At 41.7% G+C, this 27,951-nt stretch overlaps 7 protein-coding genes across 8 annotated transcripts; 4 read left to right on the top strand and 3 right to left on the bottom strand.

Moving 5' to 3' along the window:
- The first annotated feature begins 1,062 nt into the window (after window positions 1–1,062).
- On the top strand, window positions 1,063–5,467 carry CAH9 (Carbonic anhydrase 9). Its single transcript, XM_017245345.3, has 6 exons — window positions 1,063–1,298; window positions 3,096–3,208; window positions 3,272–3,362; window positions 3,535–3,803; window positions 3,872–4,022; window positions 5,078–5,467. The coding sequence occupies exons 1-6, from the start codon at window positions 1,244–1,246 to the stop codon at window positions 5,332–5,334; spliced, it is 936 nt and encodes a 311-aa protein (XP_017100834.1). The 5' UTR covers window positions 1,063–1,243; the 3' UTR covers window positions 5,335–5,467.
- A 293-nt stretch (window positions 5,468–5,760) lies between these two features.
- Jhbp11 (Juvenile hormone binding protein 11) lies at window positions 5,761–7,021 on the bottom strand. Its single transcript, XM_017245346.3, has 5 exons — window positions 6,768–7,021; window positions 6,601–6,693; window positions 6,389–6,545; window positions 6,200–6,333; window positions 5,761–6,135 (listed from the first exon to the last, which is right to left on the bottom strand). The coding sequence occupies exons 1-5, from the start codon at window positions 6,844–6,846 to the stop codon at window positions 5,780–5,782; spliced, it is 819 nt and encodes a 272-aa protein (XP_017100835.1). The 5' UTR covers window positions 6,847–7,021; the 3' UTR covers window positions 5,761–5,779.
- Window positions 7,022–8,997: 1,976 nt separating this feature from the next.
- eater lies at window positions 8,998–13,440 on the top strand. The gene is made up of 4 exons (XM_070281802.1): window positions 8,998–9,127; window positions 9,184–9,338; window positions 9,422–13,233; window positions 13,286–13,440. Exons 1-4 carry the CDS (start codon window positions 9,026–9,028, stop codon window positions 13,339–13,341), a joined length of 4,125 nt encoding a protein of 1,374 aa, XP_070137903.1. The 5' UTR covers window positions 8,998–9,025; the 3' UTR covers window positions 13,342–13,440.
- A 531-nt stretch (window positions 13,441–13,971) lies between these two features.
- LOC108128026 (protein takeout) lies at window positions 13,972–15,207 on the bottom strand. Of its 2 annotated transcripts, none has more exons than XM_017245387.3 (4): window positions 15,019–15,207; window positions 14,706–14,955; window positions 14,514–14,647; window positions 13,972–14,447 (listed from the first exon to the last, which is right to left on the bottom strand). In XM_017245387.3, the coding sequence occupies exons 1-4, from the start codon at window positions 15,119–15,121 to the stop codon at window positions 14,098–14,100; spliced, it is 837 nt and encodes a 278-aa protein (XP_017100876.2). In that variant the 5' UTR covers window positions 15,122–15,207; the 3' UTR covers window positions 13,972–14,097. The 2 variants fall into 2 exon arrangements, with proteins under 2 accessions (XP_017100876.2, XP_070137589.1); XM_070281488.1 differs by having other exon boundaries at window positions 14,514–14,661; window positions 15,019–15,197.
- A 223-nt stretch (window positions 15,208–15,430) lies between these two features.
- LOC108128052 (circadian clock-controlled protein daywake) lies at window positions 15,431–16,734 on the bottom strand. The gene is made up of 4 exons (XM_017245412.3): window positions 16,561–16,734; window positions 16,248–16,485; window positions 16,050–16,177; window positions 15,431–15,992 (listed from the first exon to the last, which is right to left on the bottom strand). The coding sequence occupies exons 1-4, from the start codon at window positions 16,643–16,645 to the stop codon at window positions 15,682–15,684; spliced, it is 762 nt and encodes a 253-aa protein (XP_017100901.2). The 5' UTR covers window positions 16,646–16,734; the 3' UTR covers window positions 15,431–15,681.
- Window positions 16,735–18,495: 1,761 nt separating this feature from the next.
- On the top strand, window positions 18,496–19,918 carry Cpr97Eb (Cuticular protein 97Eb). Its single transcript, XM_017245371.3, has 2 exons — window positions 18,496–18,650; window positions 19,002–19,918. The coding sequence occupies exons 1-2, from the start codon at window positions 18,642–18,644 to the stop codon at window positions 19,710–19,712; spliced, it is 720 nt and encodes a 239-aa protein (XP_017100860.2). The 5' UTR covers window positions 18,496–18,641; the 3' UTR covers window positions 19,713–19,918.
- Window positions 19,919–23,216: 3,298 nt separating this feature from the next.
- On the top strand, window positions 23,217–26,706 carry Cpr97Ea (cuticular protein 97Ea). Its single transcript, XM_017245737.3, has 4 exons — window positions 23,217–23,258; window positions 25,158–25,336; window positions 25,497–25,773; window positions 25,827–26,706. Exons 1-4 carry the CDS (start codon window positions 23,250–23,252, stop codon window positions 26,433–26,435), a joined length of 1,074 nt encoding a protein of 357 aa, XP_017101226.2. The 5' UTR covers window positions 23,217–23,249; the 3' UTR covers window positions 26,436–26,706.
- The last annotated feature ends 1,245 nt before the right edge of the window (window positions 26,707–27,951 follow it).

The following is a 27,951-nucleotide window of genomic DNA, read 5'->3' as shown; positions in this document are numbered from 1 at the left end:
CTCTGTGGTAAGCAGAGCTGAGTGGACCGAATAAAACTGGTAACCAACTTGATGGTAAAACTGCCTAAACCGATTTTGATTGGATTGAATTGTTTTAGTAGTTATATTGATAACTGATAGACTACTGAAAGTAGTTAACATGTAGTGAAAACATATTCTACACTACTTTAGGAACTCAAAATATTAGGTGGCTATCACAGCTCGTAAATTTAATCCCACTCTAAGCCTTGGCAATGGAATTTCTGTTGTCCGGACAGTTCAATTCCAACTATCAAAGTTCGTGTGACCACCATAAAGATATAAATAGATATCAGAATGCGCTCGCTCTATATACATATTTGCCATTCGAGCACTCGTCATGTGGATCACGAACGCCCCATACATGTGTAAAGACGACGTTACAGATCTCACAAAAAAAAAACAATGCTATGATTCTCCAACTCAAAAACTCTAAAACGTGCGAAATTGCTCAATGAATATGGGTGTTTTGCCTCGATTGCGATCGATCGCCTGGCGGTGAGTTCCCCGCATTCAATTAGCGGTTTTCGACATGACGTTTTCGCGATTTGCTGGCTTAGTAACGCCAACTGACTGGGCCCAAAACAAATAAATAAATCCCCAAATTGTATGCAAAACAAAATATTATCAAAAATTGATCGAAAGCCGTTACCACTTTGCTGTTTGCCAGAGGTATTAGGTGCGAATTATGACGAGTTTGTTCCCTCAGACTTTGGATCGCGTTGATCGACAGCTTTTCGCCCTTTCGTTTTTGGCCAGGCGGTGTGATTGAGACTTGAGGATATTAAGTATACGCCACGTTAAGTATACGCAGTGTGGTGGAGCATCGGGCCGGGTTCTCCGCCAAATTTCGCTAAGCGTCCCGGCTTAGTGGGGAAGCGTCAAACACTTGCACACCATTTAGTCTGGCCCGAATCCCCCTTCAAATTCCCATCGATCGATCGATCGCCGGCAGTTCGTGCGACTCGCAGGTGACTGTGCGTCGGTGTGAGTGAGTATCTGTGTACGGTGCACGCGCTTCGGGCGGGGATTTCAGCTTTCGAATTTTCAAGTAGTTCGTTGACTGCCCGCCGAGGAAGTTGTGAAGGTGCTCCGCCATCGAATCGTCCGCGCAGTCTAGAATCCGTCACCAGATCGGAAGGTGCTCAACCCGCTCTACTCCAGGAGCTCAGAACCTATATTCAACTGGCACAGTACAAACCAATCCCCAACACAAGCGCGCACCATGAAGTTGGCCATTATCTTTGAGGCTTCATTCTTGTTCGTCTGCTGGTCGCAAGGTAACTGCTGCACTTTTCCGTGAAATGTTTTGTCAGTCATGTGACTCATCCGTCTTTGTCCAAAGAGTGCCAAAAATACTATGAATCAAAATAGATTTAGCCATAAATTGATATCTATTCTGGTTAATTTACTCTGACTAAGTTCGAGTGGGTATTCTTAAAATTCAAGTTCTGATAACATATTTTCAAAATACTGATTTGTCGCTTATTTTGTTCAGTGATATATAGTGCAATTTTTTCATTCATTAAAATGGTTTCCTACTCTATTTCGTAATTTTGGATAACTTTTTGGAGAATGAGAAAATCAATATAATTATTATAACTGAGTAGAAACAGAAAAAAATATATAGACATTTAATTTATTTCTTATTGTGCAAAAAACCATAACTGTTGGAGCGGCGTGTGACTGGTCATATCTATTACGAAATGTCAATACCTGATATTGGAGGGATCTGGGCATTAGCAGTCATAAGTAGGCACTTCACGAAACTAATTTTAACCAATTCAATGGGGCTTATTCCACTTGATACTGTCAATTAATACAATTTATTGGCTGCCAATTGATTTAGATGAATTGCTCGAACGGAAGGAAAGTTTTAAGGTATTCTTTATTTGACAGTCATTAGCACTCCGAGCCTTACACAACATGTAAATAGTTCTCTATTTGGTCTCGGATCGATAAATAATATTTGCTCGTTAAGTGAACATCTGTAATCAATACACTGACAGCTCTATTTGTATATTTATTATTTAGAGCTTAAATGAATTTTAATTAGCCTGATTACAACAAAAGAAAAATAAACGATACGACAAAATAATATGCTCATAATATGTGTAGTCCGTGACATAATACCAAATGGCCATACCTGACAAACAACTAATTTATTATCTAAGACTCTGATAACTTGGCAGAAATAAAATAAATTGTATTATTAAAAATAAACGTTCAATTAGACTTATCAATCGAACCTGTTGTGCTGCAGACCATTCCCGCACAATGGAAAACCGTGTCATATGATATGTTAATGCGGTGCGAGCTTTTCAAATAGAAATTATCACCAATCACATGCAAATTAGTCTTTAACTAAGTATTTCCTTTCGCTTTGCGGCAGATTCCGTGGAATTTTCTGCCAGCCTTCAATCGAGGTGGAAAATAATGAAAATTGTGTGCACTGGTCTTTATCTGAATCGCGTCGATATCTAATTATTATTTCGTATTTGTGCCCTTGACGCTCCGAGATTGTGGTGCTTTCCTTAGAGGTCTGTTTACCCAGTTATTTATTTATTTGCCCATTGACTAAAAAAGAAAGAAAAGAAATCAGCTAATATTTGTTTGGTGTCCCATTTATTATGCCGTAATTCACAAGTGCTCGTATATGTCAGAGATAGCCCCGGAGAAGGTCAAGCGAGGGGGTGAAAGACACGGGCACGTGATCGCTCATAGCTCGGGGAGTCTCGATCCAATATTCCAGATGACATGGTGCCTTCAAAAACTTTTATCAATCTGCTCGATTAAGGACTCAGTGCACATTCCAAAGGAAAATTGATTGCAGTTGGTTGCGGAAGGTTCGCGAACTAAAAATTTCACATTCGCTATCTAAACAGAATACGTTTTGATTAACGACAGCTTATTAGCTAGCGATTCGATTTAAAGGCCAACTGTTTTTCGCTGGAAAAACGTTCAAAAGGCTTTGTCGAGTTCGTTGGTGAAATTATGGACTTGAACCATTTCAGAACATTTTAGCATTTCTGTACTTTCGTAACAAAACAGACCATAATCGAATTATTTTCTTTCAGCTGTCAGCGGACATGTCTTCGGCTACTCCGAGCCCAATCAACGGCGCTGGGCTCGGCATCATGGTCACTGTGCTGGAAAGACCCAATCTCCAATTGCCATCGCCACCACCCGGGTAGGGTATTCGGGTTAAAATCTGGCTAAAGGACCAATAATCAGGAAAATTTGTTCCTTTCAGACGATACCCGTTCATATGCCGGCGGTGGACATGATTGGCTACCACAATTTGTTGCCTTATCCCCTGAAAATGGTCAACAATGGACACACTGGTGAGTAAAGGGACAGAACTTCCACTAAAAAAAATGTATAATGAAGTTCAATAACAATTCAAACATTTTGAATTGCTTTTGAATCTATAAAAAAAAGCAAAAATAATATTTATTTTACTTTTTTTTAAGATTTTTGTCCTGTATCTTAATCCTAATCGATTGCCTATTGCAGTTTCCATCGGCATCCCTAAGGTCAATGTGAGCGAAGTGGGGGAAGATTTTTTGCCCTACATCCGGGGCGCCAAACTGCCCGGGGAGTTCGAGGTGGAGGGCCTGCACTTCCATTGGGGCGACAAGAACAACCGGGGATCGGAGCACGTCATCAACGACATCCGCTACACCATGGAGATGCACATTGTGCACCGCAACAAAAAGTATGCCACCATCGGCGAGGCTCTCAATCATCCTGATGGCGCCGCTGTCCTGGGATTCTTCTTCAATGTGAGTTTGTGGGCTGGGTCCGTAAATCTCAAATGTTTTGTGAACGCCCTTTTGTGTTCTCCGCTTAGCTGGATGAAGATGAGGGTCAAGGCCTGGTAACCATTAACCGTCATTTGCATCTGATAGCCGATGCCAACCAGGAGGCCACCCTGAATGTAACCTTCTCGTTGTCTTCGCTGATTTCTGGCGTGGATGTGGACAAGTTCTATACCTACAAGGGTAAGTCCAAATTGTTAAAGAACTTGAATACGTTACAATATATATTTTAGAATCACATGTTTTTAAATTTATTATAAAACAAGAAAGCAAAGCTAACTTCGGGCGGAGCCGAAGTTGATATACCCTTGCAGTTAAAACCGGATATATATAGCAAACATCGGATATAGTTGGCCGATCCTTATGATTACATCATAATAAAACCAATTAATTACAATAAAAAATCTAAAAAAAAAGTTCCAAGCTTTTATCTTCAAAAATACGAAAGTTGATATTTCTACCAAATACCATTTCCGATCGTTCAGTTACATGGCAGCTATAGGATATAGTCGGCCGATCCTAATGAAATTTCGTAGGTCGGATTAACTGACCAAAAATATAATCTGTACCAAGTTCCAATTTTCTATCTTCAAAAACACGAAAGTTGGGTCATTTCCGATCGTTCAGTTATATGGCAGCTATAAGATATAGTCGGCCGATCCTTATGAAATTTGGCATGTCGCAATGTGTTGCCAAAAATAGCTCTCGTGTCAAATTTGAAATCTCTAACTCTAAAAACACCAAAGTTATACCATTTCCGATCAATCAGTTATATGGCAGCTATAGGATATAGTCGGCCGATCCCGGCCGTTCCGACTTATATACTGCGTGCAAAGGAAAGAAGGGTGTGTGCAAAGTTTCAAGTCGATAGCTTTAAAACTGAGAGACTAGTTCGCGTAGAAACGGACAGACAGACAGACAGACGGACAGACGGACAGACGGACAGACGGACATGCTCATATCAACTCAGGAGGTTATCCTGATCAAGAATATATATACTTTATAGAGTCGGAGATGTCTCCTTCACTGCGTTGCACACTTTTGGACAAAATTATAATACCCTCTGCAAGGGTATAATTACTGCATTTTAAAATGCAATATCCCAAGAGGGAGCGCCATCTTACCATTAGTATGCAATGCATATGTTATATGATGGGCTGCTGACAGGGAACTCGTGTCTACAAGCGATGCCTATCGATGATGTCACTCACTCAATGTCATACCTGTTCTCTTCACAGGTTCCCTGACCACTCCGCCCTGCTCCGAGGCAGTTACCTGGATCTTGTACCCCGATCCCATCCCCATTTCACCCAAGCAAATCTCCCGCTTCCGCCAGTTATCGGATGTCCAGGATGGAGCGCTGGTGGATAACTTCCGGAGTCTGCAGCCAGTGGGAAATCGAAGGATCTTCGTCCGGACCGGACATGTGCGTCACACCTCGGTCTCGGCCTTGAAGCACGAGACCGATTATCTCAAGTTAGACTGGTTCTATTAAACTCGAACAGGCAACCGGATGTGGAGCAGTGTGCCATCCCATATTAGGATACCTCTTAATTAAGCATTTATTAAGTAAAACTAACTAGTCTAACCATTATCGGTTTAATAAATACAAAAAAAAACAAAGAAAAGCTTTCTTTAGGCTTGGCTAAAACTTTTCAATCTACTTCCAATCCCAATCAAAACCTGAGCAACTAAGATGTGAATTGGGTCCAGGTGAAAAGCATGAAAAACTGAATATATTTTTAATTGGACAGTATCTTGGATGGTTAATGGATATTCACTCCCAAACTACTAAATCAGCAACCCCGTAGGTATTTATGTTTTATAAGTGGTGATGACTGAAATATACTGTGCAATGAAAATAACTGCGAGAGTACCATACTGTACCATCAAGTACCGAAAAATTAAAAATCTGGAAATCTGAAGTGCAACAACTAATTTTAATCAGTAATCATCTTCGATTTGCGGCCATACAAGGTCAAGGAGTTAGGAATGTCCTCCACAAAAAAGCTGGCCGGAAAAATGCTGAATGTCTTGTGCAGCAGGTCCAGCAGGGTCCGTTCCACGGTCTCCACCACCAGTGGACGTAGCGCCTCGAACAAATCCCGCCAGTTATCGTTGAAGAACTGGTTGGTTCCCTCTTCGACCTCTTTGCTCCGCCCATTGAATAGGTTTTCCATGTTGGTCCGTACTTTTCCGACCTCTAGCTTCACCTTCACGGAAGTCACGTTGTAGAAGGTGAAGCCGGCCTTCTCATAGAGCCGTGTCTTGGCACTCATCAGTATATCCAGGTCATCTATCAATAAAATGGTTTAATTGGTGGGTTGTATTAATATTAATAAACAAGCAATTAGTTTCACCTATTTCCAGCAAGATTTTCCCGGCTCCGCTCAGGGGAACTAGTAATATTTTTCCAACCATTTTGTACATGCCATCCATGCGCATCTTTGGCAAATAGATCTTGGTTAGCCAACTAAAGTCTTTTTTACTGACCCTGGCAGACAAATATATAGGTTATTTAAACGAATAATAAAATATTAACAACTTACTTGCTCTCCTTGATCACCATTTTGCCAAAGCCGCTAATTAGTAGTTCTGTGAGATTCGCAGCAATACTGGCCACATCGCTATTATCTTGCTTAAATACCAGTTGCTCCTGTTTCATGGGATCTATATGCCCAAAGGATTTTTCGATCTCCGGTATACCTATTTAATTAATATTATTACCAAAAAGGACATTTGGGGTAGTTCTTGGACCCACCTTTAGTTACCTGATTCATGAAGGCTTGGATGGAGCGGGTGGAGCATTTGGTGAATTCTGGTTCATAAATCCGACATGATTCAATATATGGGGCTGAACCGTAATAACAAATATAAATATTTTGAATACATTAGCTTCACACCGAACTCTATTTTCATTAAACTTACGCTTTTCCGTGTAGATCTCAACGCCTTGAACCCCCAAGAGGGTGGCGTGAATAAGAAAAACTATGCCAATTATGTTCATGGTTAGAGGATGACGTCACTGTCACTGTTCACTGTCACTGACACAGTCACCGTCACCGGGAGTCTAATCGGGCTTAAAGCGCTCAAAAGGCGACTGAGAAGTATCACGAACTGATGCTGGTTTTTATCTGAACTATATATATACTCGATGCTAATGTTGACATCCGACCGACTAGAGTGCAATTGATGAATTAAATCTGAGGTCTGGGCAATACCAGAATTGAGGCATTTTCATGAACTTATAGTAGCGATTGAAATGTATTCCATATTTATTGCGCGTGTAATGCACAAATATTTGTGATTAGGTGAATATTATGGAATGTAGATTAAACAAATTATTTCTTAAATGCTTACTTAGATAGATAATAAAAAAGATAGAAATTCATTTTAGAAATATTAAAATTTCAAATATTCATCAAACTTAAGTATTTTTTTATAGTGTAGCTACTGTTATTGCTGTTGTTATAAGACTCTGAAAGTGTAGCGACTTCACCTTGCCACCGAACCGGTAAGTTAATTTTATATCTAGCTGGAAAATACGCCGCCAACTGCAAACGCAACAAAACAACAATGTTTGTGCAAATACTTGCATATCATACTCATATTTTGCTTTGACTTGGGCAAACTTAATTGCTCTATGTCAGGTGGAAATTAAAAATGTAATCGCCTAATAAAATCATTAAATGGGGAGACGGCAGCATCTTTTAAAATAATCTGCATGTGTCCCTCTTGGAATGTCTAATGAAAACAATTAGAACTTTGGACTGTACTACTGTTTAAGAACATACATAGATATGTATGTATGTATGTAAACACTATACAAGTGTATAAATGAATCCATTGCTGATAAAAATGTTATTATTAAATTATTATGATGTGACGGCCTTGTATATGAATTAGTGTTGTAATCTTTGTTTACAATGTTTGATACACTTGATTTTTGTTCTTTCTTTCAATCTTTGTTTGATACACTTGATTTTTGTTTCATTAATAAAGGCTTGTTTTATAACAAGAATGGAAGCTAAATTCAGGCAGAGCCGAAGTTCATATACCCTTGCAGTTTAAAACGGATGTATATCGCAAATATTGGATTTAGTTGGCCGATCCTTAAAGATCCTTAATATCATAATAAAACCAATTTATTGCAATACAAAAAAAAGAACGTCCAAGCTTTTGGTTTTTTTAAAAAGCTTTTTCCAAATACCATTTTCAAAACTTTTTTCAAATATTATCGGCCGATCCCGGCCGTCCCGACTTATTACTAAGTGATTTAGAAATAAGGGTGTGTGCAAAGTTTCAAGTCGATAGCTTTTAAAACTGGGAGACTAGTTTGGGTAGAAACAGATAGACGAACAGACAGAAGGACAAACGGATAGACAGAAATGCTATCAACAGAAATGCTATCATATCAACTCCGGAGATGATCCTGATCAAGAATATATATACTTTATAGGGTAGGAGATGTTTCCTTCACTGATTGATCATTTATTATACCCTCTGAAAGGGTATAAAAAGGCAGTAACAATACAAATACAATTTACAAAATATGTATGTAATGCGTAAATTAAATAATAATGTTAAAGTTAATATTTTAACTACAATTATGACATTGCTTTTTATGTAAGTGGTTTTAGTCAAAGTTATTCAATGCATCCCTCGGGTTCTGATAAGAAGCATGCCTCTTCGGACTCGCAAATTGCATGCCTCAGAGCTTATGAGCGCTCTTGGAAACTCTTAACCGCCAAACGAAAAACGGAGGGGCACAGAAATACTCAGAATGTGATAAGCTTAAACGGATGCCAATAGTCTTGTTTTAATAGATATACAAAAATTAAGGAGGCCCTTATGTGCTAAAATATTATAAATGAATACACACGAATAGTTTCAAAAAAATTTTAATTTTAAAGCATAACTAGTCTGGGGCATACTGGCTAATATTACCTGTATCATCTATAGCATGTAAAATGTATACTTTCCATTTAAATATTTAGGCTTTAAAGCAACGCCAGCTGTTCAATTTATTTTATTTTTTACAAAGGAAAAAATGATTAAGTAAAGAACCACCCTAAGGCAACGGAATTGTGTGTGAGAACAAATGCCTTTGGCAAACTGATTTTTGCGCAGAGAGTTTTAGTTTCATTTCTAAGTGGATCAGAGCCCGATGAAGACACAATTCCATCATGTGGACTGCGAAAGTGATTTTAATTTCCGTACTCATCAGCGTTGTCGCGGCACAATATTGTTCAAAATCAGTCTGGGATCGGAAGAAAAAAACGAGCAGGGTGGGTATATCATAAGTTGATCAGTGCATTTAAAAAAATCTTTGTTTATCCAATAGGTGGTAAGGATTTGTTGTCCAGGCTATGAAAAAAAAGGGAGAAACCAATGTGTTCCCCGATGTGACACTCCTTGCGCCAACGGAGTCTGCACAAAGCCGAATGAGTGCACCTGCAAAGACGGCTATGTTAAATTCAACCAAGAAAAATTAAGCCGGTAATATACGTATATTTTATGAATAGCTCATTATTTTATAAGTCTAAAAGCTAAGCTAATCATTGGCTTAAAAATCTTTCCAGCTGTGTGCCTTTCTGTAAGGGAGGATGCAGCCGCGGAACGTGCCAAGCTCCCAACAATTGTGTCTGCAGAAAAGGATATACCCTTGACAAAAAAAGCGGAAGCTGCATGCCACTCTGCCGCAGTAGCTGTCCCAACGGCAAGTGCTTGCTACCCAATCATTGCACTTGCAACAACGGGTTCAAGTTGAATGAGACGACACAGGTATGCTTCCCAGCCTGTAAAGAGGATTGTGTCCGTGGCAATGGCGTCTGTGCATCTCCAGATCGCTGTGAGTGCAAGGCGGGCTATGAACCAAAACCAGGCTCCACTTCGTTCATGTGCCAGCCCGTGTGCAAAAACAAATGCGATAATGGCATTTGTCGAGCGCCGGACGTTTGTGAATGCAAACGGTTTTTCCACAAAGATGCTGATAAAAAATGTGTGCCTATTTGCGATCCAGATTGCAGGAATGGCAAGTGCGTTAAGCCCTCAGTGTGCGAGTGCTTGCCGGGCTACAAGGCCATCAGTCCATTCGACTGCGAGCCAGTCTGTTCCACAGATTGCAAGCACGGATATTGCAAAGAGCCAAACACATGTGCTTGTGACAAGGGATATTCAATGGAGAATGGATTGTGCACTCCAGTCTGCGATGGTGGTTGCAAGAACGGATTCTGTGAATCTCCTGGAAAGTGTTCCTGCAACGAAGGATACAGCAAGGAATCTGAGAACAGCTGTGCCCCAATTTGCGAAAAAGGCTGCAAGAACGGATTCTGTGAATCTCCTGGAAAGTGTTCCTGCAACGAAGGATACAGCAAGGAATCTGAGAAAAGCTGTGCACCAATCTGCGAAAAAGGATGTGCGAACGGATTCTGTGAATCTCCTGGAAATTGTTCCTGCAACGAAGGATTCAGCAAGGAATCTGAGAACAGCTGTGCACCAATCTGCGAAGAAGGATGCAAGAACGGATTCTGTGAATCTCCTGGAAATTGTTCCTGCAACAAAGGATACAGCAAGGAATCTGAGAACAGCTGTGCACCAATCTGCGAAGAAGGATGCAAGAACGGATTCTGTGAATCTCCTGGAAAGTGTTCCTGCAACAAAGGATACAGCAAGGAATCTGAGAACAGCTGTGCCCCAATCTGCGAAAAAGGCTGCAAGAACGGATTCTGTGAATCTCCTGGAAAGTGTTATTGCAACGAAGGATACAGCAAGGAATCTGAGGACAGCTGTGCCCCAATCTGCGAAAAAGGATGTGAGAACGGATTCTGTGAATCTCCTGGAAATTGTTCCTGCAACGAAGGATACAGCAAGGAATCTGAGAACAGCTGTGCACCAATCTGCGAAGAAGGATGCAAGAACGGATTCTGTGAATCTCCTGGAAAGTGTTATTGCAACGAAGGATACAGCAAGGAATCTGAGAACAGTTGTGCCCCAATCTGCAAAGAAGGATGCAAGAACGGATTCTGTGAATCTCCTGGAAATTGTTCCTGCTACGAAGGATACAGCAAGGAATCTGAGAACAGCTGTGCAGCAATCTGCGAAGAAGGATGTAAGAACGGATTCTGTGAATCTCCTGGAAATTGTTCCTGCAACGAAGGATACAGCAAGGAATCTGAGAACAGCTGTGCACCAATCTGCGAAGAAGGATGCAAGAACGGATTCTGTGAATCTCCTGGAAAGTGTTATTGCAACGAAGGATACAGCAAGGAATCTGAGAACAGTTGTGCCCCAATCTGCAAAGAAGGATGCAAGAACGGATTCTGTGAATCTCCTGGAAATTGTTCCTGCTACGAAGGATACAGCAAGGAATCTGAGAACAGCTGTGCAGCAATCTGCGAAGAAGGATGTAAGAACGGATTCTGTGAATCTCCTGGAAAGTGTATCTGCAACGCAGGATACAGTAAAGAATCTGAGAACAGTTGTGCCCCAATCTGCGAAGAAGAATGCAAGAACGGATTCTGTGATTCTCCTGGAAATTGTTCCTGCAACGAAGGATACAGCAAGGAATCTGAGAAAAGTTGTGCACCAATCTGCGAAGAAGGATGCAAGAACGGATTCTGTGAATCTCCTGGAAAGTGTTCCTGCAACGAAGGATACAGCAAGGAATCTGAGAACAGCTGTGCCCCAATCTGCGAAAAAGGCTGCAAGAACGGATTCTGTGAATCTCCTGGAAAGTGTTCCTGCAACGAAGAATACAGCAAGGAATCTGAGGACAGCTGTGCCCCAATCTGCGAAGAAGGATGCAAGAACGGATTCTGTGAATCTCCTGGAAAGTGTTACTGCAACGAAGGATACAGCAAGGAATCTGAGAACAGCTGTGCCCCAATCTGCGAAAAAGGCTGCAAGAACGGATTCTGTGAATCTCCTGGAAAGTGTTCCTGCAACGAAGGATACAGCAAGGAATCTGAGAACAGCTGTGCACCAATCTGCGAAGAAGGATGCAAGAACGGATTCTGTGAATCTCCTGGAAAGTGTTATTGCAACGAAGGATACAGCAAGGAATCTGAGGACAGCTGTGCCCCAATCTGCGAAAAAGGATGTGGGAACGGATTTTGTGAATCTCCTGGAAATTGTTCCTGCAACGAAGGATACAGCAAGGAATCTGAGAACAGCTGTGCACCAATCTGCGAAGAAGGATGCAAGAACGGATTCTGTGAATCTCCTGGAAAGTGTTATTGCAACGAAGGATACAGCAAGGAATCTGAGAACAGTTGTGCCCCAATCTGCAAAGAAGGATGCAAGAACGGATTCTGTGAATCTCCTGGAAATTGTTCCTGCTACGAAGGATACAGCAAGGAATCTGAGAACAGCTGTGCAGCAATCTGCGAAGAAGGATGTAAGAACGGATTCTGTGAATCTCCTGGAAAGTGTATCTGCAACGCAGGATACAGTAAAGAATCTGAGAACAGTTGTGCCCCCATCTGCGAAGAAGAATGCAAGAACGGATTCTGTGATTCTCCTGGAAATTGTTCCTGCAACGAAGGATACAGCAAGGAATCTGAGAAAAGTTGTGCACCAATCTGCGAAGAAGGATGCAAGAACGGATTCTGTGAATCTCCTGGAAAGTGTTCCTGCAACGAAGGATACAGCAAGGAATCTGAGAACAGTTGTGCCCCAATCTGCAAAGAAGGATGCAAGAACGGATTCTGTAATTCTCCTGGAAATTGTTCCTGCAACGAAGGATACAGCAAGGAATCTGAGAACAGCTGTGCACCAATCTGCGAAGAAGGATGCAAGAACGGATTCTGTGAATCTCCTGAAAAGTGTTCCTGCAAAAATGGCTACATCAAATCTTTAGAAAGCGAGTGTATGCCTCTCTGTTCCAAGGGCTGTCAGAACGGAAAGTGCGAAGCCCCCGATGCTTGCAGATGCGAAGTCGGCTTTGCCTATGATGTGGACTTAGGAGCTTGTGTGCCGGAGAAGGAAGCCTCCGAGGAACTCGTAGATTTCTCTGAGAGTAGGTGTGAGGAGTACTGCTGGAATGGAACCTGTCTAAGTGAGGAGTGCCAGTGTGGGGAAAGTTACAAGTTACATAGAGACATAGAAAACCCCGACCGATTTTTATGTCTGCCCATTTGTGAGACGGAGTGCGTCAATGGGTATTGTGAGTCCCCAGAAGTATGTGCTTGCTTCGATGGCAGTACTCCTATTTCTGGGTATTTGTGTCAATCAACTAATCCACTAGACCCATCTCTTCAAAACAGAAACCAAGAAAGTCACCTTAAGTGGCTGTTTATCGCCATTGTGATAGTTTCAACCAGTATGGCGCTGTTGATCGCGTTGTTGATGTGCTTGATATACAAGAAAAGGACATATCGAGTGGATAAAAATGGTAAAATTTAAGTTTCTATTTTTTAATGCTCACTACATGGTTTTTTTTACAGAAAAACAATTTGGTGTATACTTTTCAGCCAACAAGGCGGATATTATTCGTGCCTAATGTTTACCTCCGAAACAAGATTTCTTCCAATATTTTAGTAGATTTTTTTGAAATTAATTAGCTTTAGGCAAAGATACTTACAATAAAGAAATTTTATGAAAACTATCGCCCTGCAGGAAAATCATAATTTTCTTATATTGTCAAGTTACCCGTTTTCGGTAGGTGTTGTTAAATAAACTTCAAGCGTACGTAATCAAAACCATTTAGGACCATGCCACTTGGTTATATTAGTTTTGTCTAGCGACTAGACTTTAGACGAAACAAAAATAGGAAAAAGAAATCGAAATAGGAAAAGAAAAAGAAAGAGACCGAGTACGTCGAAAAAAAGAACCCAAGCAATTGGCTACCCAAAATGTTCAAATATGTCCAAATCCAGTTTTTGCTTCAGCCTTTGCCTCAGTTTTCGAATTTGTCAGATGGTGTCGAAGACCCAAAAAGGGCCTGCTCAGTAATTATCATAGAAATATTTTCAGGTCTTATCCTCTCATACAATCAAAATACCATAAAGTAATCAGATAAATTATATTTTCAGGCATACATGGGCTTTAAAGTTGGAGTGGTAGAATTGCAATCAAGGCTACTTCACTCTAAGTTTTAAAGTTAGTTGTGGGATTTTAGGTACTCTCTCTCCAGCTAGAAATGTACTTTTTTGGAAAAAATTTAAACAGCTGTATGATAAATAGTTGCAATGAATTTAAAATTCCATTTGGATATTTGGAATCCCATTTATTTCGTTTAATGCAACTTTTTCAAAATTTAACTAATTTTCCTGGGACCATATAATTGCTGGGGCGTGGGTATATCCTCCACAAAAAAGTTTGCAGGAATCAAATGGAATACCGTGGACATCACATCGTACAGAATATTTTCAACAGTTTCGATAATTAATGGCTTCAGTGCTTCGTAGAAATCACGCCAATTTTCATTAAAGAATTCATTAGTGCTGCGCTCGACTTCCTTACTTCGGCCATTAAATAGGTTGTCCAGGTAAGTGCGCACCCTTGTGAGATTCAGTTGCTGGACACGAACGGAGGTTACATTGTCAAAGGTGAAGCCACCTTTTTCATAGAGACGTGTTTTGGTTATCAGCAGGATATCCATATCATCTAAAGAAGAATAGGCGTTAGGTCAACCCAACGAATTTCCATTTTATTTTGTCTTTTTTCACTCACCGATTTCAATGAAAATCTTTCCGGATCCACTGAGAGGTATAAGCAGAATACGTCCAGCCATGTCATATCTACCATCTAGTCTCATTTTTGGCAAAAACAGTTTAGTTTGCCAGCCAAAATCTTTTTTGCTGACTCTAAAATGCGTATTCTATTTACAGGTGGGGTCGATCTAAGCTAGTTATCTATATTTACCGACTCTCCTTGACCTTTGTCTTTGAAAATCCTTTGACCACTAGATCGGTCAGGTTGGCTCGAATAGTGGCCACTTCGTTGTTGTCCTGTTTGAAAACAATGTCTCTGACCTTCATGGGATCGAAAGGACCGAAGCGTTCCAACACCTCCGGAATACCAATATTCAACTGATCTAGAAGTTTCTGAATGCTGTTCGTTGAGCATTTTGTAAAACCGGGTTCATAGATCCGACAAGACGGCAGAAAGTCGGCTGAGAATGGTTTTTGAACACTTTTCTAGTAGGATCCTTTGTTTTATCGAATGACTTACTTACGCTTTTCTGTATAAAAGGCAACCGCAGAGGCCAAGGCGATTCCGTTAAGGCACAAGATCACAATTATGCCAAGCGGCCTATGACCATGGCGCGTGCTGTTCATGTTGCTCAAGTGGCCCTGTATCTTGTAACTAGTATCTGAATCTAAGATTCTTACAGCCGCTGCTCAGTCACATCAATCGGTGTCAAGCTATTTGGTCGACTAGACGGTTTCTGACTGTTGGCCAGCATTTTATTCTCACCCGCCGCGATCCGAGCTATTCGAGATTCGCAGTCCGAGCTATCCGAGATTCGCAGTCCGAGATCCAACTTCGGAGTCTCTCAACATGGTAACGACTTACAACCACTTAACGATGCCGGGGCCAAGTGCAAATTGTTTCATTTTCATATTTATAAACTTTTATTTCACCTATTTCCTGGCTTAACATGCGACTATACAGCATCATTGTCTTAAGTCTAATGACAGAAGAGATATCACCGAAAAAGTTAAGTCATTTTGAGTTTTTTTTTCTAATTTTTATTGACAGTCAACAAATAGAATTGTTTCAAAGCGTAATAGCTAACCTAATTCAAGTTTCTTATAAAAAGTATAATCAAGAGGTTATTAGACTTAGAAGCCTTTATAAAATCTGATTATATTTCTTAAACCTGTTTTAAATCTTCTTAGTGAAAGTCTTTGATCAAGTAGGTGGCTGGCACGAAGTTAAATGTCTTCTTGAAGCGATCTAGAAGCACTCCCGAAACAGTTTGTTCCACGGCAGGACGTAGTACCTCGTAAAAGTCCCTCCAGTTCTCGTTGAAAAGCGTGTGGGCAGTGTCCTCCAGATCCTTGTTGCCTCCGAAAAGATTCTCCAGCTTGATGCGGAATTGTTTGATTTCGCGGAAACTAACCTTAACACTTTGCACGTCCGCGAAAATGCCTTCGGGTGATGTGCGGGGCTTCACCGCCATTTCCAAATAAATCAAAGCATTTTCTATCCAAAAAAGGGTGGTAATTATGATTCGCGAAGGTGGAGAGTAGATTTACTAACCAGATTCAAAGTAGCCCGATCCATGGCCATTAAGATTAAGGGCAACCACATGTCCTTTCACCTTGTAGTCGAAATTAAATCGCAGTTTGGGCACCGTAATCAAAGCCTTGGCCACATAGTTATTGTAACTGGAAAAGTCGGTCACGTATAGATATAGAACACACATATATTGTCCAAAAGTAAGATGTATATTTTTACCTGGCCTCCTTGACTATCGCCTGGCCAGCTCCAGCTACGTAGACCTCCTTCAGATCTGCATTAATGGCTATAGCATTGTTAGCGTCCTGCGAAAATTTCACACGCTTTATGTAGAGAGGATCAAAGGATCCCACGGCATTGTTGCCAGGAATGCCATCCTTCCACTGGCGGAAGAAAGACTGAAAGTTGCTGGTTAGGCAAGGATTATCCCCCTCTACGCAAGGTGTAAGAAAGTCGGCTAACAAAATAAAATTAGAGATTATGAAATGGAAAATTATTTATGGTAAACCTTTAAATTATTAAAATATCTTACGTTTTTCAGCTAAATACTTGGATGCTTCGCCGGCTGAAACAAATACTAATATTATGGTCAAGAACCTGGACACTTTGACGAGCATTTTGATGATTTTAAGCCGACTTTAAAACTAGAACTGTTTTCTTCAAAGGCTCTGAACTAAATGACGATTCATCCCGGGTTCTGTGTATTTTATTCGAAATGAAATGTCGAAATGTGCAATTTTTAAATCATTTCTTTGTTTCGGTGTTTTATATATTTAGTCTATATATTCCAACTCTGTTTTCGGTTTAATTAGTAAGTAAACAAGTTTGTCCGCATTAGACTTGTTGTGGTTGTCGTACAGGGTGACTTACTCAGTTTTGAGAAGTCATATGATCCGAAGCCCTAGCCTAAAATGCATTAATCTTGACATTATTACCTAGCCTTTTGGCTCGAAGCCGAATCCATTTCCAGTTGTAAGATACAAAAGTCAAATTCAAGTGTTTAAGTATGGTATATATACATGATATATGTCTAGATGGGTATCTGTGTGTTCTAGTCAGTGATTATCTCACTTAAGCGACAGCTCAACTGGTTTTCCAAGACCATTAAAAATTGTCAGGTCGTTCTGATGATAAACTGAACTGATGTATTTATTCCATTTTATAGATCGTCTTTTTGTAATTTATTTGAGGTAGGGTTGCCTTTTTAAATAGTTGCTTAGCTGTGTGAATTTAAGAAGCCCCATAATAGTAATTGTAAGCATTCGCCCATGACCAAGGTTGGACTCCTAGGGTTACTGAACTTGGATCATATCATAGAGTAATTTCGAATTGCATATATGTACTTACATACGTCACAAAAAAGCGTCATCTAAAAAAAAGCTCCTCTAAAAAAATAGAAAAGGTGTTTCATTTTAACTCAGACTGTGAGCCAGTTTGGCAACTGCCCAATTAAAAACTTGCAAATAAATAAACTCATAAATAATCATACAAAAACTCGAAAAAGTCATCGCTGATTTTAGGCACCTCTTTGACGCACAACCTCCTCCCGGCAACCTGTTTTAATGGCTGAAGCATTGGACTAGGTCAGTAGACCAGAAGCTAACTTTCGTATGGTTATTAAGTTTTTTTTGCTGGTCTTTTGTTTTTGCGCCAAGTGTTAGTTTTGGCAGACCAGGTGAAATGGTCAGGTGGTGGCCAAAAGCGGCTTAAAGTGCTCCGTTGTGGTTACAGGTTGTTACAGTGTCGAGGTAGGTTCCACCGATTAGAGCTTTCAACGAGGGGGAGCGGGTTTATTTTACATAATTGGAATGCCTAACAAGTGCAATACTTCCGTGCCAGTCAGTACTGGCATTTTGCTGAATTCTGTTCAGTTTATTTCTGGATTGTGGTTCTCTGATCTCATTGCGTATGCGTGAGCTGTGCGGTCTGGAAGCATAAATTGCTGGCCAAGATATTGAGACGGCAACTTTAATAACCAGATTGGAAATAGCTTCTAGTACAGAGAAACAAATAGCTGGATAAACAAAAAAATTGGGCTTGTAAAAATTTAAGTTTCTCAACCCTGAAAGAGCCATACATTTTTAACTCAATGTTTTATTAAATAAGAAGAATTTTCTTTAAATATTTTAACAGTATTACTTATAATTTATTTTCAGTGTTTTGGTAGCAAGTGTGTGGGTACTTGATCATGTACTCACGCCCAGCTGGCCGACGACTGCTTTCAATTTCTATGCTGCATTCCAAGCCCCCAAGTGGAATCGGTTCTCGGATCGGGAGTCCGAGCCTCGTTTCGATTTCGTTTCAGCAGCTGATCGCCGATCCAGACTTCGGCTCGGCTTCAGGTCGAAGCTTTATTTTGTATTTTGTCTGGCGTACATAGTTATTTTTTGCCGCCGCCCCCCAGGCCCCCCCCGGTGGCTCGTTTTGCGAAATGTTGCTTGTGGTATAAAAAGCGTTGCACGCCCTGATTTTCTTTCGAGTTTGTCGTTTCGATTCGCAGAGTCCCGAGTGCAAGTGCAGAGCTCATTGTCCATTCCAGCAGTGCATCTAGTTTAGTCAGAGATTGGTGAAATCGGTTCGACATTGACGGTTATTCTAAACGTTGGCAGAGAGATGAAATTGGTAAGATGGCCCGCAAGGTCGATGAAAAGTGAAAACGAACTGGAAGTATTATTGATATGTTTTAAGTTTAAACCCAAAGTGTTGATTAAAACTGCGCAGTGATTCGTTTAGAATGCAATTTAACAAACCGGTTCAGATCCAATGTCTATGATAAACCGCCACTTAATTGCTGTCCTTGAGTGATAATAGTAGCCAGTAATTGAAACATTGTATTGTGAAATGCCTGCTCCAAAAGTAAAGCAATAAAGCCCCAAACTCATTACTAATTGCAGCTTTCACAGTTAATGGGTGTGACTTGAAACTCAAAAATGGGATATGCAAATTATTCAAGTCTTTGTTTGCTTTTTGCAGCCCCTGGTTTCGGCACTTTTGCTGGTGGCGTTGGCCCACACTGCGTATGCGCAACACCAGGACTACACCACCCCAGTGCCCATTTTGAAGCAGATCGACAAGCACAACGACGACGGGTCCTACACCTATGGCTACGAGGCAGCGGACAAGAGCTTCAAGATTGAGACAAAGTACCCCAATGGCGAAGTATACGGCAAGTACGGCTATGTCGACGACCAGGGCAAGGTGCGGGAGATCGAGTACGGAGCCAGCAAGCGAGGATTCGAGCCCGCTGGAAGCCACATCAATGTGCCGCCTCCAACGCTGACCAACACCAATCCGTATCCTCTGGGACCCAACGAGATCGACGACGGTCAGTACCGCGAGGACCCTGCCGTATACTACAAGGATCAGAAGTTCAATCGTCCTCTGTCGCCAGCCAGCAAGTTCAGCTTGAATGACTTTGGACGTGGCCAGTCGTACGCCCCGAGCCCACAGCAGCAGCAGCAGCCGCAGCCACAGCCTGCCCCCCAGCGTCCTTACTATAACCCCGCCCCGCAGTACTACAACCCCCCAGCCCCGCAGCCGCGCTACTACAATCCCCCCGCCCAGCAGTCCTACTACAACCCACAGCAGTCCTACGCCGGACTCCCCAATCAACACCATCCGGCTCTCAGGAATCTCAACATCTATACGGGCTCCTACAGCATCGACTATACGGGACGAAAGTAGGGGCAAGGATCAGGGGCAACCTTTGAGTTGGGCCAGAGAGACAGCGACTGAAGTGTCCGAGGACAATGTCAACATGTTACTGCCAAATAAATCAGTCACTCCGCATATCCCACAGATATCTGAACAGTATCTACTGTTTATGTATGTTCTTCCACGTACTTTATATGTGTAATAAAACGAGTTTCCAGACACAAAGTGTTAACAGAGATCAAATGGCATTCTTTAATGGGAGAAGGTGTTTAACTTAATTGGACCCAATCTTTCAAATCAATAATTACTTAGGCTGGTAGAGAGGTGCATTTTTCTACTTCAGTGCCCAGAAGTATTTCAAGTATCTGCTTTGGCATTCAATTTAGCCAACTACCAGGTTCCGCTTCAATTAGACCGCCCCGCAAACAAAGCCCGAGCCCAGCAAGTGGCCAATAATCGTTCGGCCATTACGTCAACACAGAATGATCGAGCAACAAAAAAAATGAAAACAAAAATAAACAAAATTGAAATAAAAAACCGATTCAGTTAGAAATCCAAAGTGGATTTGCTGTTGACTTGGAATTTGGTGCACTTATGCAATGTGCTGGCCCCAAACCACTTTCAAATGCACTGCCACCAACGGCCAGACCAGTTGGCCAAAAGCAGGGCACTGTATACTGGGTGCTGCCTTGTCTTTTGGGTGTGTAGGGGCGTTTGCTGGACAGTGGCTTAGGGTTTTTTCGGGTGGTGCATAATAGGCCCCTAGTTAATCAGCTTTTCATACCTAAATTGTGATTTGATCATGTAATTTAATTGACTCTTAATAATGCTTGTGAGTTAGGGTTTTTTGGGATTAATAATGAAATCAAGTACAGCATTGTACATGAAGCTTGGATTGAATAAAGAGGCAGTTTGTGTAAATAGCACAGTTCCAAGATTAAACATCTTTAGGCCTTGGATTATTCAACAATGACAATAAATGACTAATTTCTGTGTTAGGTAAAATTTGCATTTATGTTAATATATATACATACATGTGTCTGTTCCCGACCACTGTGCATTTTGTTCAAGACAAAATCTTAAACTGTTTTACTGCTGAATCCAACGAAGAATCAAGTCCAGACTGCACCCATTATAAAAACCCATACCAGCAAGTATTAACCAACACACAGCATTATTATTTGTATTTTTTTTGCAATATTTGTATAATTTTTCAGAGCAAAAATGATTTTTCGCTACAAAACTTGCTTTTGGGGCGTTGCCATGACTCGAGAATTTCCTGCAAATTTGTCTGCTTTGTTATGGGCTGTGGATTGTGCACAGCTGCCACATTTACAGCAGCAGTTGCAACAAGCGAGCTGAAAGATACAATTGGAGGGCACACAGCCATCAGAATGTGATTGTTATGTTTGCACTACAAAAATGTGTAGGCGAAGTGGAAGCAGCTAGATGTTGGGTCCTTTTTCCAAATGCTTCAATGACTTTTGCACTTCATGCTGAATTGAATATAATTCTGCGAAAGCCAAGTTCTTATTGTGAGATGATAGTGGAAAAGGATGAATTTAAGGCAGGAAAACGTACTATACTTTCCGTATAATTTATTTGAAAAGTTAAGCCTAGAGTATCTCCGATTCGAGGCATACTTTCAAATATTTTCGCAAGCTCTTTCGACCTTGATCATGTCAGTGCGTCTACGCATGCGTACAAGTTCAGGTGCACGCCCATTAACCCCTCACTCTTTTTGTCCACAACCATAAAGCCAACCAGAAAACAAGTCTTTAAGGTGATATGTTCAGTAGAGACATGAAACCACAAAAAATAGCAATCTTACGCACTTGAAGACTGGAAACTGCCCTGCGTCATGGGCGGCACTTGAAAGTGGTTACTGGTGTGGTAGGAGGGGTCGACAGACTTGGCCTGATGGTTTCCTGGTCTGGTATGTGGTGCAGTGGGGATAACCAGTTTTGAGCTGAACTATCACTATCCCGTTGAGCTGTGGCCTGCCTTTTTGCAACGGCAACGGTGTGGTTTGAGTTTAATTCCAATGCAATGACTATGACAAGGCCGCTGGATTTTACAGCAGAGTTCTGGAGGCGAAGGCGTGGACTGCAAAACGGTGACAAGTTACCTGATTCTTTGGCAAATGAAGAATTTTCGACATTACTCATACGCCATGTGAGGCCAGCGTATACGGAAATTGTATAGAAACTCTGCAGCACTATGTTTAAGGGTAAATATTACCCATACGCCCTGTTGCACCCACTTAATATATCTTATTACAATGTTATGATTTAATCAACTCTACAGAGGGTCATTAAAATAATCTTTACTTTGCTTCAATGGACAACTGGATTTTATATTTAAAGCTTCATTCATGGAAAATATTAAAACATTTCCTTTATTGTACTGAGGTCATAGCCAAAAGAAAATGGCCAGTATTTTTGGGCCCGGCCTACACCGCCCAAATTTGCAACACTTCATTTCACTTTGTCGGCTTGTTCATTCATTAGCCGAACGGCTTTTCAACTTTGCTTCATTTTTCACAATTTATGGGCCACGCAGTTTTGATTAATTGTCGATGGCCATTGGACTTCCATCCCAGTGTTGCCTTGCCACCCAGAAGGTTAAGGCTGGTGTAAGAGTTTTTGCCCTGATTTCGAAAGTAATTTATTAAATTTGTGAGATTTGCTAAAGTGCTCAGCGATCAAGGAATTCTTAATATCACTAAGGAAACGGAAAAGCTATTTCTAAAACCAATGAAGGGGAAGATATAAAATGGTAAAATTTGTTAGAAAATGTTTAAGAATAACGTCTAAACGTTTAATATTGTTTAAAATTTGTTTAATTAAATATTTTATATTTTATAAAAAGCTTTTTAATGGCAAATGGGTTACTAAACAATATGCAAATTAATTTAAAGACACCTCTTGCTTATAAGCCCATAGATGGCTTTTCCTTTTGGTCAGGCATAGAAATGAAAAGCTTGCAAAAAGCACAGAGAGAACTATTGTGGAAGTCTCTGTTTCCAAACTTGATCCGAGCTCTCGGTCTCTCTGCGATTCTCCGTTTCTCTGGCTTCCGCTCCCCAACGACTCTCCGTCCTTTCGTTGGTGAAGTTTTGTGGTGCGGTGGCGCTGGCAGCGTTGGTATATTTTGCTGCGGTGCAGTGGTATGTGATTGGCGGCGGTGGTCCGTTATGGGAGAAATAAAAAGGTTTTCCTCGATCGGTATATAAAGCGAAATACAACAACCTGGGCGTCTCAGTTGCCGTCGGTCTTTAAGTTAATGCTCCACGCGATCACCTAGTGATCCAAAAAAAAGCCAATAAGAAAAAGAGTCCATAGCCCAAGTGGGTCCAAAGATTTGACTGAATTGTTCGAGATCCGAGACCGATCCAGTCGTCCGGTTCATTAGAGGAATCGAAATTGAAAGTGCTTTTTGTTGTCTTCGATACTTAGCTGGGTGTTGCCAGCGAAGGCCTTTTGCGATTGCGATTGCATTCAGAGTCTTTAATCGATTCGAAATAGTTCGGCGCCACCAAAAGCCAATCAGCGGTTACAATTCAACATGAAAGTGGTATGTGAGTGGGAGGTTTCAACAAAATCAAAAAGGGGCGGTCCCTGCTAGGGTCCAAATACCAAAAGGTCACACGCCTAGAGTGCCTGGGTGCCTGAGTGCGTGGCAAAAAAAATCCAGGTAATCCAGGTACTGATCTGGATGATTGCGTCATCGTCTCATTGCGGCGACGGTTGTGCAAATATCGCATAATTTGCTATGCAAATCGAGCGAACCGTTAATTTGCTCCCAGCCCGATGGCAATTGTTCAACTCCGTACAGCTAACTCGCCTGCCAGCGACATTTTCCAACTTGGCACCCAATTTGGTAACTGGATTTTGACATAATTTATGAACGAACGCAGCAGCTTCTTGGGAAAAAAAACGCTAAGATTATAAGCATAGTTCGAGAAGCGAAATAGTTGCAGGAACTTCAATCAGCACAAGTTACGTTAACAAGCTTGCTTCAATCTTGGCCAAAAACCCACAGTTCAGTTTTGGTTTCAGTCTGCTTTTTGCCCCAACCATTCGAGCGCGAAAATATCAAAGGCAAACTCTGGCTCAGTTCACACGCGGTAGTCAACTTTATGGTCAGTTACTGGTCTGCGCCTCTGGCGCACTGGGTCCCATGTGCATGTCGTCTATTCCAACAAGCCTGCACTTGTATCTGTATTCGCGTCTGTATCTGGACATGTATCGGTTCTCTGGCTACCTGTCCGTATACCTGTCCGTTTGCCTGCAATAAGCCAAGGCTGCCGAGAGCCTAGATAGTGAAAGGTCTCGGCATGCGGAATGGCCGAGCAAAAACGCCAGTGATCCAAATGCCAAAAAGGAGGAAAAACCAAAAAAACCCAGAGCCAATTCTTTGGGGCTTGTTTGCTCTCAATCCCCCTAAAAAAACACAGCTTGTCGATTTGGTAACAAGGTTCTGTGTTGACTCAATTTTCGTATGAAACGAATTTAGTGGGACAACTGATATGGAAGGGTTAACTCGATAGAAAGTGGCAGAACCTAATCATCATAAAAGCCATAAAATAAAACACCAAGATAGGACCTTAAGCCCAGGAAAGCCAAACAATTAATTTAAAAACCAGGAAGTAATTTTTAATCAAATTAAAATTTTATTCGTCGCGGGGTTTGAATGTTCATTTGCACGATAGTTTCGTGGTTAATGGAAATTATTCGAATGACATTCTTTCGGGCTGCCTTGTGCATTGTCTCAGTCAACAGGTTTTTGAGTATTTTCTTGCAAATTTCTTTGGCATTTGTGTGCCTTGAATGCATCTCCCAGCTGCAACACATTTCGGCAAGTGTGGGAACTTTTTCCGAGGCTCACATAATTTGTGTATGCCTGCCTCTTTCTGGTTTTTCCTTCTTCTTTTGGCTGCTGGATTACCCAATTGCAGCTGCTATGTGCGGTCTGTGTGGGAGTTAGTTCACTGGCCAACGATAATTGGCATTCCCCCAGGCCCCCAGGCATCCAGGCCTCCAGACCCCCTGACATCTTCGCCAGCATTTCTCCATTTGATTAAAAGCCCATCCATGCCAATCCACTTGAACTGCCATATCGCGTGTCACTGGTATTGGGTTTTGAACTGGGCTCTCTGGTGCCTTTAGCTCGGGCTTTATGCAACTTCACACTGAAGATATAACTAAATACATAAATATATATGCAACTTAGTATAGGTTCCTGCTTGGCATTGAGGGTGTCATTGGCCGGCGGAAAAAAGTGAAAGGCAGCCCAGCAACGGCTGGCTTAAGACGTTTGTAGACGTCTGGTATTCTTGGGACCAGACACACAGACACATTGTCAAGGTGTTGGACTGTCCGGCTGAGTTACAAATCCAACCTTTCCGGCGGGACAGGCTGCAATTAGCGAACCGGTTGCCATCACCCCTGTAAACGGAACGTTTCCTTGCAGCTGCAACGAGTATTCTTCGTGGGCTGCCTGCTCGTGGGAGTGGGCATATCGAGGGCCCAGGACTACCAGGACTATCAGGAGAACACCCCGCGAACAGCTCCACTGCGATTGCGAACAAACTCAGCTCCTGCCCTGGTCGAAAGAGCCACACCAGTGCCAATTCTAAAACAGATCAACAAGTAAGTAAAATTTATTTAATAAATCCTTCACATAATACAATCGCAATCTTGAATTAGTCTTCTGTTTGGAGACTAATTAATCTTCATAGATTGCCTTTGGTTAATTGTTTTTTAATACGACTAGTAATCATTAATCACTTGGGGAATTATCGTCCGCTAGGCACAACGAGGATGGCTCGTATACATATGGGTATGAGGGCGCCGACGGCTCCTTCAAAATCGAGACCAAACTGGCCACCGGCGAGGTCAAGGGCAAGTACGGCTATGTGGATGAGACCGGAAAGGTGCGAGTTGTGGAGTACGGTGCCAACAAGTACGGATTCCAGCCCTCCGGAGAGGGAATCACTGTGGCACCACCCACTCTGGTAGATGAAACAGCTAAGGAGGAGCCGGACTATGCAGATGAGCCCGTCCCTCAAAGGCCCCAGAAACCATACGTAAGATTCAAACGAAGTAGGCATGCTTTTTTTATTATCCTCTTGTTTTTTAGCGCGTTCAGCGTCCTCAGCCGCGCCCCCAGCCACGCCCTCAGCCGCAGCCACAGCCCCAGTACGTACAATATGAGGAGGAGGAGGAGCCACCACGTCGAGTGCAGTACGCACCTCAGCCTCAGCCCCAGCCACAGCCACAGCACCTGCCACAACCACAACCGCACCACCAACCGTCGGTGGGTCCGGCACCACCGCGCATCCAAATTGCCGGCGCCCAACGCACCACTGACGTTCTGTATTCGCCACTTCAGCGTCCTGCTCGTCCTGAACCTGATTACTCGCAGTCCCAGAGCTTCGGCGACGGACCTTCCAATGTGCGGATTTCCCGTCCAGTCTACGCCCTGCCCCCCGCATCCCCAGCTCCGAGCAGCGCTCGGGCTCAGGGCTTCTTGGCACCCGCTTCCGGCGGACGTCCCCTCCTAGAGCCGGTGGGCTTCGCTCCTTCTCCGTCACCGCCCGCGCGTCCCGTGCAACAGAGCTACCAGCCTCAGCCACAGGCCCGCAGTGGCGGTGGTGGTGCCAGCCTTCTGGATCAGCTGGCCAGGGACTACGCCCTGCCCCAGGGCAACGCCCAACCCCTCCACGATATCACCTTCGGCTATTATTGAGCCACATAGTCCCCGAAATCTCCTAAATAAACCTCCAGAGATTCCTTGCTTTTAGATCCTAATCGCACTGGTGGGCTCTGCCCCTCAGATATGTATAATACAAATTCCCCATTAATAAATGAGATTATTCAATGGTGGAGTGATTGATATTTCACAATCCTACCCAAACAAAATCAACTCTTAATTATTTTGAGTAAAACCATGTTTTATTTTCGGGAGCATTTTAGTAAGCATTTTAGTCGCAGAAAAGACTTCGATAATATTCCTCTATTATTCGTTGAAAATTGTTAAAATCTACAAGCTTGTATTAAGCTTTGGAAATTTTAAATGTGTTAAAGTGTGTTAAAAATGTCCAAGTATGTTTTTATACCCTTGCAGAGGGTATAATAATTTTGTCCAAAAGTGTGCAACGCAGTGAAGGAGACATCTCCGACCCTATAAAGTATATATATTCTTGATCAGGATCACCTCCTGAGTTGATATGAGCATGTCCGTCTGTCCGTCTGTCTGTTTCTACGCAAACTAGTCTCTCAGTTTTAAAGCTATCGACTTGAAACTTTTCACACACCCTTCTTTCCTTTGCACGCAGTATATAAGTCGGAAAGGCCGGGATCGGCCGACTATATCCTATAGCTGCCATATAACTGATTGATCGGAAATGGTATAACTTTGGTGTTTTTAGAGTTAGAGAGTTCAAATTTGACATGAGAGCTATTTTTGGCAAAATAATACGACATGCCAAATTTCATAAGGATCGGCCGACTATATCCTATAGCTGCCATATAACTGAACGATCGGAAATGACCCAACTTTCGTGTTTTTGAAGATAGAAAGCTGGAACTTGGTACACATTCTATTTTTGGTCAGTTAATCCGATCTACCAAATTTCAAACCGATCGGTTGACTATATCTTATAGCTGACATATAACTGAACGATCGGAAATGGTATTTTGTAGAAATATCAACATTCGTATTTTTGAAGATAGAAGCTTGGGACTTTTTTTTAGATTTTTTATTGTAAGTAATTGGTTTTATTATGTTGTAATCATAAGGATCGGCCAACTATATCCGATGCTTGCGTTATATATCCGGTTTTAGCTGCAAGGGTATATCAACTTCGGCTCCGCCCGAAGTTAGCTTTGCTTTCTTGTTACACTTTCTTTTTATAAAAAGGTGAAGAGTAAATATTAAGTAAGGAATGAAATGACCGCCTAATGATTTACATTTGTATTATAAATATTGTGGTATACTTCGCGGCATATAAAAAAAATATACCTTACAGTTTTTAACAGTAGGCCTGTAAATAAATAAATAATTAATTTTGTTTATAGTTTTAACATTTTAAAATTCTAAAGTTAACAGTCATACAAAATATTTACCACAGCTTTTTATTCGATTTACCTTATTTTTGTTTATAAATTAAATAATCAAATAGTTTTATCTAGTAGAAACTAACTACATTCATTTAATGTTACATTTTTTTAAGCTTTCTTTTAGGCTCCTATGTTTTCACCCT

Source organism: Drosophila bipectinata, chromosome 3R (assembly GCF_030179905.1).
Source record: "Drosophila bipectinata strain 14024-0381.07 chromosome 3R, DbipHiC1v2, whole genome shotgun sequence".
Lineage (NCBI taxonomy): Eukaryota > Metazoa > Arthropoda > Insecta > Diptera > Drosophilidae > Drosophila > Drosophila bipectinata.
The sequence above is the reverse complement of the archived record's forward strand: the minus strand, read 5'-3'. Positions and strand labels throughout refer to the sequence as shown.